The sequence below is a fragment of the Argiope bruennichi genome, chromosome 3, assembly GCF_947563725.1.
Source record: "Argiope bruennichi chromosome 3, qqArgBrue1.1, whole genome shotgun sequence".
Taxonomy (NCBI): Eukaryota; Metazoa; Arthropoda; class Arachnida; order Araneae; family Araneidae; genus Argiope; species Argiope bruennichi.
The window spans coordinates 60,674,173-60,688,931 of record NC_079153.1 but is presented as its reverse complement, the minus strand read 5'-3'; the positions used below and the strand labels follow the sequence as shown (position 1 = coordinate 60,688,931).

General features: G+C 27.8%; 1 protein-coding gene across 4 annotated transcripts in view; it reads right to left on the bottom strand.

Moving 5' to 3' along the window:
- Positions 1 to 14,759, bottom strand: part of LOC129963273 (long-chain-fatty-acid--CoA ligase 5-like) — a 51,537-nt gene that overhangs the window by 25,782 nt on the left and 10,996 nt on the right. For 3 of the 4 annotated variants that reach the window (XM_056077522.1, XM_056077523.1, XM_056077524.1), the window contains exons 2-8: positions 7,549 to 7,624; positions 7,034 to 7,148; positions 4,979 to 5,043; positions 4,754 to 4,855; positions 3,635 to 3,734; positions 1,956 to 2,128; positions 753 to 785 (exon numbers count right to left, since the gene is read on the bottom strand). In XM_056077522.1, the coding sequence (XP_055933497.1) occupies positions 753 to 785; positions 1,956 to 2,128; positions 3,635 to 3,734; positions 4,754 to 4,855; positions 4,979 to 5,043; positions 7,034 to 7,148; positions 7,549 to 7,608 (648 nt within the window). In that variant the 5' untranslated portion in view covers positions 7,609 to 7,624. Of the gene's footprint in view, positions 1 to 752; positions 786 to 1,955; positions 2,129 to 3,634; positions 3,735 to 4,753; positions 4,856 to 4,978; positions 5,044 to 7,033; positions 7,149 to 7,548; positions 7,625 to 9,703; positions 9,723 to 14,759 lie in introns of those variants that run through there. The other variant, XM_056077526.1, reaches the window with a different exon arrangement.

Below are 14,759 nucleotides of genomic sequence, written 5' to 3'. Positions count from 1 at the left end.
AAATCGTCAATTTTTATTTTATTTTATTTATTTATTTATTTGTAAATTTATTAAAATCACATCTATAAAAAAGTTCTACTGTGTTGAATTCGTGATGCATTGCTGCGTATAAATACAATTTTGAATCATAAAATTGAATCAAATTCTTGTAACATTCGTATCGAATGATATTGCCACATTGAAGAAAAACTTTCGAATCTCCATGGCCGAATGGTCATGGCATTGTTCTCATGATCAAGTGACCTGGGTTCGAATCCCGCTAGAAACAATGCGATTTATAGTATATGTAAATACTTAATTCCTCGATTTCATATTTTCCTTTATTTCATGTTCCAGAAGATACTGGACATTTCTTTAGTTTACCAGACAAGTGTTCTGGACTTTTCTTACTGTCTCCAGAAGAGTATTGCGGAACTTTCTCTGCTTGTATAAAAGCAGAAGATTTGTCAGTCACTGTATTCTCAGTTCAGAGTTCTGTTAATAAATTGGTTTATCTCTGCCTCTTGTGTGTGCCATTCAGTTCTATACTATAGCATCTACGTGACAATATTATATGGTTCTTCTGTTATTTCAAAGAAACACTTCTCGATAATTATAGTTCAGCTAAAATTAACAAGAACTCTTAGCCATCTCAGAAGGTACTTGTAAATGTTTGCTAAATTACTGCTTACTAACTGACTTATTTGTATCATTTATATAACAATGCTGTAGCAAGAAATGAAATGAAAATGATAACAGAAATTATTACTTACCAGTAATGCGGCGGGAAACTTTTCACCAATGACCTGAAATATTAATAAGGCTTCTTTTACCTGGTTGAAAGTTTTATCTCATAATCAACAATAAAAGATTCAGAAAAGTAATTTGCAATTGATTTAGTAAGGCAATTTGATTTTTTTTATCGATTAGAATCAACGATTTTATTGAATTTCTTTAGACTCTTTTGTATTCTATTTTTCTTTTTTGTGAATAATAAATGCAAAAACAAAACTCGTTACTATAGTTTCATGAATTAAGAGATGTTTGAATTTCGTTCTGTGCAATTTATATAATTTTGTTCCGATTAAACTCTGAAACAATATTTTCCGTCATCTATTTTATTTAAATGTGCTTCATTTTGAAACTTTGCCATAATATTAAAAATTTAGCTTCCTCGGAAAGATATGCATAGGGTTTTTTATTCCAAAATAAAGAGGTTAGAATCTGTTGACACCTATTCAAACAATTTTCTTTGAAACTTATGTAACATTGCAACTCGCCTTGATGACTGTTTTTGCTACATTTACATGACTTGTTTTTTCAAGAATTAGATGCGTTTATCAGATGCTTCCATTTCAAAAGCATCCAAATAATTAAATTTGTTATAAAAGAATATCATCCTATTCTATTTGAAAAATAAAATTATTTGATTTGAAATGCAGTCAGTTAATTTAATCTTGATTCATCAGGTACAATCACAAGATTTAATAAATTAAATTTTGAAATTATTCTTATGTCTTGAATTTTATCCCTTAATATTTAAAAATGAGATTTTGTAGACATACATGAAAATGTATAATAATAAATGTTTCGCTTAACTCCTTACATGTAGTGAAACAACAAGAAAATACTTTAAATTATTTTTAAACAGAAGAGACTTTATTTAAATAATTTAAATTCTATTAATAATTATGGAAATTTAATTTTAAAAACAGTTATAAAACATTATTAATCGGATATCACATAATTATCAAAAAAAGCAACCTCACAAAACATATTTTTATATTAATGAAAATATTTTTCAGAATCTAAATCACAAGTTTCATGTCTTTAACAACTTATGAAGAGAGATTTTAATTGCAATATAAAAAAGGATTTCAAAATGAATCAAATGCAAACAAATGATTTTATAAGACTATTTCAATGAATTTTAAATATATTTTGTGCAATTTTAAAAAACAGTTACTGTTTTTTACCTCGATTTCATTAAAAGAATATATCTGAATTCCTTTTTCCTTTGCAAAGTTCATTAATTCTTCACTTCCAACATGAATCGTTACAATGTACTTTAATGACGGGAGCTCGTCTCTTCTGTCTATCAGGTTTCGTACTTTCTGCTCTTGATCGCAAATCGCTACTTCAATTTCAGCTGAAAAGTAGTGAAAATAAATCATTATTTTTTAATTAAAATTTATTTAAAAATGTCAGTTTTTCTCTGTAAGCAATCTTAAAGAATTATATTTTCTGGGGCAACAAAAATTTGTTCTTACTTTAATCCTTTAAAGGGCCGTTTTTTTTCTAGTCATATTATGTAAAAATATTTTTAGGCTTGAAATTAGAATAAGAAAAGAGATTCATTTAGCTTATTAGATAAATTTAATTTGTTTAATTAATTGATTTGGTTAATTAATAATTAAGTGACAAACCAAGACACATCATTTTGTGTGAGATAAAGAACTGAAGCATCTAAGTTTCTGTCTTTCTAAAAAAATTTGTCAGAACTTATGCCAATCTACATAATTGCATACAAAGATTGATAAATTTGGTGGGAAGCATACTTCCCACGGCCTTAGAAAGGGTTAAATGATTAACAAATAAAAGACATTTTTCATGACTACTATGTCATGAATCTAAAGACTGTGTCAAACCACCATTTTTATTGATGAAATCATATAATAGAATCTCAATAGTCCAACAAGTTTTTGTTTTAATATAAACATCCAATTGTAGTAGGGAAATAGTTAAAGCAGCCTCTGTTATAAAAATTTTCATAAAAGTGGCATTTTTTTTAAGTAAACAACTCTAAAAAATGTTTGTCTTCTGATAGAAAAAATATTTCCAAAAATCTACAGAGTCATAAAAACAGCATGTGTTCAAAAGGCTGTTTGAACAACTATCTTCTTCAATGAAGTTATCTACAGAAGGTCAAATTTCAAATTATTATCATGAAGTATACATAAAGATTCGAAGTTCATTGAGTCACCAGTACTTCTTTCTTTTTTCTTTCAGGACAGAATATCCCCGAACTTGGAATCTCTAGGATTCCTTGTCGGTTGAAAGAATATACGTGGAAGTATTTATTAAGATAAAAAAATACACATAAAAAGACATAAAATATCAATATACACATAAAAAGACATAAAATATCATCAATACACATAAAAAGACATAAAATATCATCAATACACATAAAAAGACATAAAATATCATCAATACACATAAAAAGACATAAAATATCATCAATACACTTAAAAAGTAACTATATACAATATTATAATACTAATATCTGTGTGACAATGTTCATGACTGTAAGTGAAATGTACTTCGCAGACAAGCACACGGGCATTTTCTGTGATAAATAGGAACACCATCTTGTATTTTGTATAATCACATTTTTCGTAAGTTTATTTTCAGGAAACATAAATGTAAAATTAATGGATAAAGTCGGTCCTTTGTCTTTCGATGATTCATCAGTTTAGATGCGAGTGAGTTTGGCCTCACTTAATATTTTATAATATTTAGTTGAGTAATATAACCGGGTTGTGAAGTTTCCCTCAGCAGTTCATAAGTAACGCTGAAATATACACTTGCACATACACATTAAGATTTTTAGACATATACACAATAAAAGTTTTTCGGAACGCCCATTACTCACCTTGATGAATCATAAAAATAGAAGCGTCTGGACCTAGAGTGTCATATAACGGAATAAGTATGGCGGATTGACTCCAAATTCCAAATTGTGCAACAACCCACTGTAAAGAGGCACAAAAAAATTAGCCATATATTATATCTTCTACACATTGAAAACATATTCTATGGCGTGCAGTATTATAGACAGGGTATCTCAATATCAAAGTTACAAACTTTTAGGAGGAATAGGGTATACGTAGGCGATTCAGGATCGCATTATATAATAAGCATATAATACTTTGCCATGCTTAGTAGAATGGTAGTGCACATGTGCGGGATTATCAAGCGTTTCCTAAGAGATTCTTCATTTTAGCATTTCTCAACAAGATAAAATTATCATAATCAATGCCGTCACAGATATCTACTTTTAACAGAGAATTATCATTAGCTGATGATGAAGCAATAAGTGAAAGTTAAAGTCATTAGACCCAAAATTTGAATCCAAAAAGGATAGTTCAAATCAAAATGGAAAAAAGACATTCATATTACATTCAAAGTGCGGCATTCTTTTTGACTGGAATGATAATAAAAATCATGCATGGAGGAATTCACTCCACACACTTGCGCGAAACGAAATTTGATATATTTAAGTCATTAAGTTTGAAATACCGGTTTTACTTTCTTGTGAAAGTACAAGCAGACAGAAAATCAAATCGTTGATTAATTTCGTTCCAAACTGGATAAGTATTTATATTTTAAATGCTAAATCTGTGCACCAAATTTTACCTATCTAGCTCTAGTTAACGTGGTAACTTATATTTGGACAGCCAGACTATCTTCAAATAGATATTGCCAATATTTGATAGAAATCTACAAATTTGTTGTGAAGTTTGTCAAAGAGGTTTTGAATCATCTTTTTTGCAGACAAACAGAAAGATAGACATAATGCCAAAAATGCGTTTTTCGAATTCGTGGCGGGAGTTTAAAATGTGGAAACTCATCAAATTCTCGGCTTCAAATCTTTTGACGATATAATATTTTCTCGATATTTCGTATACGAGGGTGTAAAAAAGTCATTCTGGCAGTTCCGCTTTGTTTTGAACTGCCGAGAGCAATGGAGTTTAATAGTGAATCAACTTACCTCAACACAATTTTGAGCATAAATTCCAACGTTTGACGATTGGCCTGGTTTCAATCCTATTTTGACTAAACCAGAGCCAAAATTTTCTGCTCTTTTTATGAACTGTAGGGGAGATTTCAAGAAAATGTATATTTCAACATTAGAATATATACAATTTGTACATTTAGAGAAACATTTAAACTCTGATAGTAAATGAAAGAAGAATTGATAACAGTTCTTACTCACTTCATCGTAAGTAATCCAGGAATAGCTTGATTTTGAACTTCTCCAACCAAAACATCGGCCATTTTCTAAAAATAGATAACAGATAAATTATTATTTTTTAGTTTCGAAGTTTTAATTATCGGAAAGATTGGAACTTTCTAAATCAAAGCAGCAACTAAGTTCGATCTCCTGAGCTCGAACAAACTTTCTTTTAAAGATGTTTAAATACTTTCCAAAATTGTTACAACGATTTGAAACAAAAAATAATACCATAGTTTGTTAATAATAAATGACAGTACAAATGAAACATATACGTAGAACTATTCCATAAAAAAATATAAGTTCATGAGAAAATTTTGGAAATTCAACCTTCACCGTTTTCAGAATAGCAAGTCTCAAATATTAGTATTAATTTTAATTTTCATTTAATTTTAATTTTAATTTTCATTTAATTTTAATTTTAATTTTCATTTAATTTTAATTTTAATTCAAATATTTATTATTTAAATTTTAAAGCTAATATCTTCAATTAAAATTTCAAAATTAAGGTTAGTAATTCAAGGTTATTAATTCAGGGTTATTTTCTTTATATTGCAGTTTAACTGCTTGAGGAAATATAATGCGAAAATTGCAAAAGGTATAAGTGTTAGATAAAGAATTAGGAACAGGAAAATCAAAGAAATCAACCAAAAATATCGTTAAAATATCTATCAAAACAAGGAATATAATCATGATATAATCAGTCAAGAGATCTGTCATAAACATCAACAAATAAATAAGAAATTGTTTTCGGTCTGAGCGAATGGTCAAAATTATCTCAGGATCTTTCATGTGTTATTTCTATGGTTTCAAATATGCGTGTAATTAATCCTGGCCTACGAATCCTCTTTTTTAAATTGATATGAGAAAATTAAGTTAGTCAAAGATGCTATAATTCGATACAAAAATGGTACAAAACCCATAAACTTCCTAAGCTTTTTGTTAACTTATATTATCACTCATTTCTAAAAAAAAAAAGATTCATTCATATTGATTACAAAAAATAAACAAGTTAAGAGCTCTCTATCACAAAATTTAATACATTATAAATGTTATGCATTTATCTAAAATAATATACAATTCGATTTAACCATCAGAGAAAGAGAGACTCAGATTTTGAAATAAGAAATGTTAATAATGACTTTTTCGGATGTATCTTTTTCAATGGATTTCAGAAATATGATAGCTTCTCAGCAAATGTTTGTGGATCAAATTACTACTACATTAGAAATTATTGTACATAAAATGCAGCTTGAAAATGCGGAGTATTGATTCTCTAATGGCCTTTCACGAAAGTTTATTAAAATTCGGACATATAAAAAATTAAATAACATAAAAACTGAAAAATAAATAAAAAATATTGAAAGGGGTAGTAATATATTTCTTATTGATCACATTTCAATGTTTTTAAAATGTAATTAATGAATTTTCCTTTCTTATTCTATAAAATGATATGATATTTTGGAAATTGGTCTTAATGTCTCCCTTTAAAATTATTTTTTTTTGAGAAATTTATTCAAATTTTGATAGGCATATAAGTCATACTGTTTTAGAAACTTAACACCTCTTTTCGTTATGTTTCGATTTGTTTCTTTTAAGTATAGGACGAAGACCATTTGCATGCCATAATAATGTCATTACAAATATAAAAGCACATACCTTTAAAATAAAATTGCACAATTTTTTACACTCTATAATTCTACATCTTTCTTCTCCTTCTAGATACGATATGGATTCTTATACTAAATTATTGTGTCATATAAGGTGTATACCTTCCGAGTATTAATTGATTTATGCAAACGTTATAAATTAATCAAGATATCTTATTCAATGAGAATTTTACTCAATCAAAATAATTAATGTATTATTAATATAACAGGTAAAAACGAATCTAAAGTTATAATTGTTATTCAACATATTTAAAATATTTTTATTAAAAATAAGCCCTTTAAATATAAAATAACAATACCATAACAAAAGCATTTTAATAATAGCGAAATAACAAATGCAATATTAGAACAAAATAATCATTCTTACTAGATATTTTATGGCCATTTTCCACTGCGTCCCAAGTAGTTTCTAAATTTTCATACGCAAAACGAATTGTGTCTCCATTTGTAGCAAGTTTTGACTTTCTTGCACCATTCGAATTCTGAAAAAATCAAAAAATATTTTAAATAAATATGCTTCGCCTCACTAAGTTAACTCTATATTATTTTTTTCTCTGCACTCACAAATCTGCAATCTGGGATTCTTCTTCCAACTGTATAAATAGCAAAAGATTAATTATACTTGTGTATTTACCGCATGCAATTGGCTGGCGTTTAGCCACGCTGCATGCCATTAACGAAGGTTAGATAGTCAATCGACGAACATAATATCTTTGGTGATTTGTTTGGTACTTAAATACTGATTACAAATAACATGGCATTTTGGTGATTAATTGCTGACGTGCGGTTAATACTCAAGGACTGATATCTTTAAAAAATGTTGTAACAATATTATTTAATTTGTATCTGTATAAAAGAAAAAAAATGGTTATAAATTCTTACCGGTATTTCAACAGACTCTTGTTCTTCAAAATGGTTCATTTCTGAAGGTTGTTGTGACATTACTTCAAATACTTATCTGTTAATAAAAAAAGAAATGTGTAATGCTAGAACAGAATTGAAAATTTAACATAATTATTTTATGATATTTCATAGAATATATTCTGAATATGAATATATTTATCTTGCATAATAATACAAAATTCAATCTCACTTTTTCTATAATCTGGCATAATGTAGTTTAATTAAAACATTCTTCGTAACTACTAAATAAATAAATGAATGCACCATTTAAATGCTTAATAAATATACACAAGAAAATAAACTCTGATAATTATAAATCATTAATATTCGGAGAATTAAGGACCAAATTAATGAGAAAAATGAGTGTTTATATTTATGCAATATCTCAAAAAATAATGTAAATAATTAATTTCGCATTTTTTATAATATGACAAAATATAGATTTGTTGAAAAATCCTGTACAATTACTAAATAAATAATTGAATGCATTATTTGATTACCTTTTAAATATCAAAAAAAAGAGCATAAATTCTACTAGCTTTAAATCGTCTGATATCCAAAGAGGCAGGAAACAAATACAGAAAGGAAAGGAATCCTTTACTTTTATACATTTGCTCAGAGAACAGAACCATTTATCGCATTTACTCCTTAATGCTCCTTATCTAACATCAAGGATATCGCGTAAACAAAAATAATCTTTCAGGGGTTCTTTTTCCTGTAAAGATATCCAACTATTGGGAATCGGCATTGATTCATTGTTTTCCCCCAGTTTCATTTAGAAATTCCGTCCATCTCTTCAGAGCACAAACTTTTTTGATTAATGGTTTAAGTTCAGCATTGGCTATCATCTAAACAAAGGACAAAAAATATATAATTAAATTATTAAAAAAGTAAAAATTAATATTTAATTATTTATGTCAAGGATTTTTTTTATTCCAAGTTTGGCGATTTCTATTATATGCAACATGTATCTGATAACCAGTTTTATGTAATGGTATATTATTAGAAGATATTTCCCGTAAATCAAATACTATCTCGTAATATTTTCATTGCTTAAGGTTGTCTGTTGCATCAGTAACCTCTCAGACTAATATTAAATCATTTTCATTCCCAAAAATATAAAAGTATTTATATAGTTTCTAATTTAAAGTATCACAACTTAAGCTTAATATTGTAAAATTTTTATTCCATACCGAGGTGTCTATTGTTCCAGAAACAGATCATTTCTAAGCAGTAAATATATACTTCCGACTAGAAAAAGGCTTATATTCTTCTACGATCCAAATCGAACGATTATTGATACCTTAAATATTACAATTTCGAACCATTTTCATGGTTATCTCAAATAATCCAATCAATTGACTCCATTTTCTTCAGGTCGTTGTTTATTGGTCTAAAGTAATAAAATTCAAAGCTTCATAAATCGGACAGTTTTGAGAGCGAAAGAATTGAATATTTTTATTTATGTTTTTTATACAGTACCAAATATATTTATTTCAATAATTAAGAGCAGAAACTCTATATAATTGAATTTTACTTCAAGATATATTTGAAATAAAAATTAATCTGAATTAAAAACTTCAAAAAATCTGAAATTAAAAACTATAAATTTTTATATTCAAGATAAAACTGGCAACGAAGAAATTTTGTGTCAAATAATTATACTTCAGTTACTCATACTGATAGCATTTATATACATTTTGTTTCAAAAGCCTTAATTAAATCACTTTTTAGATAAAAAAAGTATATAAAAATAGAAAGAAAGCAGTTTATAAATGCACATATTTTTGTAATATTTCAAAACTATTATACAATGTTCCTATAAATCCCATGTGTAATTTTAAAACATTGCAAATTTGTAAATAATTTTGAAATTATGATATTTCCTTATTAGAAACTGAATTTAAAAACCTTTCAAGCCCTTTAACCAATGCTGATTAATAGCTTCATTAGAAGAGAAAGTAAATTATGTTTTGGATTGACTTAAGTCTTCTTTATCTGTCTAAAAAGAGAGGTAGATTTCAATATAAAAATATCATCAGGCATGAATTCCATAATTAAAGTCATGAAAAATTAATAGTATAAACTCTGCTAACAATAAACTACGATCTACAAAGGAGAAGACTTGTACTACTTAAGGAGAGCCCTCTTCATCCAGAAGCTATCTCCTGTAGTGGCGGTAGTTTGGTGGAAATGAACTTGTATGGCCGGGACTTGAGCAGTACCCTAGTGGAGAGGGAAGAGAAAGGTGGAACGCCGTCCAATAGGAACTCAGCTGCAGAGGAAAGGGTGAATTGGTTTGCAGTGCGGATCGGAGAGTGTAGCCGGCTTGTAATTAAGTATGGCTTAGGATTATCTATTGTTCGATCAGAGCCAATCAGCATGCGTTTACAAGGAATGGAAATGGGTTTGGTTGGTCATGAAAGCTAGGAATTGGGATATGGTCTGATTTTAGAGTAAAAGTATGTTTCTTGGTCTATTGATATTGGGTTCCGAGTCGTAATTTCCAACAGCTTTTATTGCCTCATTTTCGCAATTATCAAGTTTATTGTAGAAGTTGGTTGCAATTTTCTTTATTGTTTGCCTAAAAGTTGGAGAATCCGGTACTTGTTTGTTTATATGATCCCCTAGTTTAATTTGGCGATTTTCAGATTAAGCCAAGATCGCCAAGCTTAAATAATGCAAACATCTTGATGATATATATATATATATATATATATATATATATATATATATATATATATATATATATATATATATATATATATATATATATATATATATATATATATATATATATATATATATATATATATATATATATATATATATATATATAGTTTCTTTCAATAGAATCCGGGGAACTGTAAATAAATAAGTAGCGATAATTCGTTATTAACTGTCTTCACAGATTAGTGTCTTAATCACCAAAAAAGAAAAATATAAATAAAATTCATTTCAAAAAATTAAAAGAATAATTTCATTCAAGACAAATTATCTAAATTTTCACGAATCTATTTCATTAGTTAAGAGTTAACTGTATAATTATGAAAGGTGAACACAAGTTAACTGACCTCTACAACAGCTTCAAAGCTTGTCAACACTTTAACCCCTTACCTGCCGAGGATAACTTGCGAAATTCGGCCCCCAGTACCTGGAATATACTTATACGTATATAGGTGCGAGACATATATATACACCAGAGGCAATTAAAACATTGACTTGGGGAGACGTATATATACGGCTGGCAAGGGGTTAAAATTGTATTTAAATTATAATAATCGGATTACATATCTAAATATAAGAATGATTTTTATATAAATAATAGTTTTCCTAAATAATTAGATTTCAGATGATGTTTTTTTATGATTTATCAACAAACATTTAAAAATAAGGAAAAAAATTATTGATGTAAGTTCGTGAAGAAAAGGACATCAATACTACAAATACTGTAATCACTTTGAATAACAATATATCATTGGAAATAATTTACATATCTTATCTTGAAAACGAAAATCATTATAAAGGTAGAATATAATCAATTCAAAATTTATCAGGATAAGCAAATCAGCTTTCTAGATTTAATAATCTAAATATAATTATGAGTAACTATAAAATAATAATTTATATATTTTATCTTTGAAAGACAGTTCGTTATGATGATAAATAAAACAAAATGAACCGAAAGTTCAAAATTCATCATGATTAAGAAGCTTGCATTCCAGCATTCGTAATCACATATCATATTGAATTAATACTTTATTGTCTCTAAAATTCAGGTAGTTTACATATATAAAGACAACTGATTCATCAAAATTAATCGTTACTGCAACGATATAACTAATTCAAAAAAAATAAGCATTTCTTCAAAATTTGCCGACTCAGAAATCAGTATATTAAATGTGATGATCTGTTGTTAAGATATCACATCATAATACCTTAAGATCTAATATCTTAAATATCTTATCTTTAAAAAGCAGACGACTTAAATATTAATAAAAACAGATGAATAAAATTGCATTAAACAAATGCTTAATAACAAAACTAAATAATCCAAACTTTAAAAAAAACATATGATTAATATAACATCTAATTAATATTTAATGACAAAGCTAAATAATCCAAACTTACAGTCAAATAAGCTTCGTGTAAGAAGTCACTACGAATTTTTACAAGAAGATAATCTGATAGAAATTTGACCAGCAATTGATGTGTAAATTGTTAATAATTCTTCCATTTTAAACGTAAGAAATAATCGTTTAATGAACAAAAAGATGAGGAAACTTTTGATACCTTTCGGATCATCAATTTATGAAAGATAAAAAAAGATATCTGATTTCCTTTTAGCCATTAAACTTTTGTCTGATAGAAATAATAAATAACTTAGTATATTAATTTCCTAAATGTTTCCCTGATTTTGAAGTACCATTTAAGTGATTTATCGAAAAAACAGTAATTTCTTCTAGGATGTTGTAAATGTCTTTATAGAATTATGTCGGCATTTTCTATTTTGTTTTTTTTTTATCTTGATTGCAATTAATATGTTTAGCAATTAAATTATTTTTATGAAAATACCATAATACCGTCCACTCGTCGATTTTCGAAAATAACTAAAAGAGCATGTAAAACGCTTTTATATATTTGTTTTTCATCTTAACATTTTGGTTTCAAATAAGAACTTGGAATAATCTAAAATGGTAAGATGCCAGCTGTTAATTAAATGAAGAATTTTCTTTTCATGTCAGTGCAATCATTCCAAAAAGATCAGAAATTTATAAGAGAAAAAATCTTGACACAATTTTATTTCTACAGTATATTGAATTGAAAGAAAAAGTATTTACTGGAATGAACAGAGTTAGATTTTGTAGCAGAAAAATATTCCAGCGTAAGAATTTGTGATTGAAAACTGCCAAATTATGCTAAATTAAAATGCAAAAAGGATTTACCTTTTCTTTTTTTTAATTCAGATATCGAGGTGTTATTAACTCAATAGTTTATTTCTTCCTCATATAAAATTTTATTTTCAAAGATTACAAACATTTTTTTTTCTTTTTTGAAAAGTAAGAAGTTTTAGCTGGACTAAGAGAAAAATTTCCTCGCATTGCCACATTTAAAAGAAATATATAGCTTCACCACTTATTTTCTTTCTTCACATTCAAACTGCAAAATTAAAAGCACGATTTCCAAAGTTTTCAAGATCTTTAATTAGTTTTCTTTAATATATTATTGAATAATTGTATAAAATAGTTAATTTTAAAAAGCTGTTGACCATTCGGGATTCTGAGCTATGAAGCATATTCTTTGAGTAAAAAGTTTCTATCTAATGTCCATTAAACAGAATTTTATCACCAATAAGAAAAACAATGACGAAGGACTCAAAATTTCAAATCCTTTAACTTCAGAATTTATTTTTAAGCTTTAGCTATTTGTTTTTTTTTTTATTTGTCCTCTATTTTAGCTATAAATTTGCTTTTGTTTTTGTTCTCCTTGAGACCATGATCACGATGCTAGCTTTCAATAAAATAATTTTTTTTGTGTTTATTCTGTTTGGAACCATGATCGCGATGCTAACTTTCAATAAAATAATTTGCTTTTGTTTTTGTTCTGCTTGAGACCCTGATCGCGATGCTAGCTTTCAATAAAATAATTTTCTTTTGTGTTTGTTCTGCTTGGGACCCTGATCGCGATGCTAACTTTCAATAAAATAATTTGCTTTTGTTTTTGTTCTGCTTGAGACCATGATCAAGATGCTAGCTTTCAATAAAATAATTTGCTTTTGTTTTTGTTCTGCTTGGAACCATGATCGCGATGCTAGCTTTCAATAAAATAATTTTTTTTGTGTTTATTCTGTTTGGAACCATGATCGCGATGCTAACTTTCAATAAAATAATTTGCTTTTGTTTTTGTTCTGCTTGAGACCATGATCAAGATGCTAGCTTTCAATAAAATAATTTGCTTTTGTTTTTGTTCTGCTTGGAACCATGATCGCGATGCTAGCTTTCAATAAAATAATTTTTTTTGTGTTTATTCTGTTTGGAACCATGATCGCGATGCTAACTTTCAATAAAATAATTTGCTTTTGTTTTTGTTCTGCTTGAGACCAAGATCAAGATGCTAGCTTTCAATAAAATAATTTACTTTTGTGTTTGTTCTGCTTGGGACCATGATCACGATGCCAACTTTCAATAAAATAATTTTCTTTTGTGTTTGTTCTGCTTGGGACCCTGATCGCGATGCTAGCTTTCAATAAAATAATTTGCTTTTGTGTTTGTTCTGCTTGGGACCATGATCGCGATGCTAGCTTTCAATAAAATAATTTTTTTCGTGTTTATTCTGTTTGGAACCATGATCGCGATGCTAACTTTCAATAAAATAATTTGCTTTTGTTTTTGTTCTGCTTGAGACCATGATCAAGATGCTAGCTTTCAATAAAATAATTTGCTTTTGTTTTTGTTCTGCTTGGAACCATGATCGCGATGCTAGCTTTCAATAAAATAATTTTTTTTGTGTTTATTCTGTTTGGAACCATGATCGCGATGCTAACTTTCAATAAAATAATTTGCTTTTGTTTTTGTTCTGCTTGAGACCAAGATCAAGATGCTAGCTTTCAATAAAATAATTTACTTTTGTGTTTGTTCTGCTTGGGACCATGATCACGATGCCAACTTTCAATAAAATAATTTTCTTTTGTGTTTGTTCTGCTTGGGACCCTGATCGCGATGCTAGCTTTCAATAAAATAATTTGCTTTTGTGTTTGTTCTGCTTGGGACCATGATCGCGATGCTAGCTTTCAATAAAATAATTTTTTTCGTGTTTATTCTGTTTGGAACCATGATCGCGATGCTAACTTTCAATAAAATAATTTGCTTTTGTTTTTGTTCTGCTTGAGACCATGATCAAGATGCTAGCTTTCAATAAAATAATTTGCTTTTGTTTTTGTTCTGCTTGGAACCATGATCGCGATGCTAGCTTTCAATAAAATAATTTTTTTTGTGTTTATTCTGTTTGGAACCATGATCGCGATGCTAACTTTCAATAAAATAATTTGCTTTTGTTTTTGTTCTGCTTGAGACCATGATCAAGATGCTAGCTTTCAATAAAATAATTTGCTTTTGTTTTTGTTCTGCTTGGAACCATGATCGCGATGCTAGCTTTCAATAAAATAATTTACTTTTGTGTTTGTTCTGCTT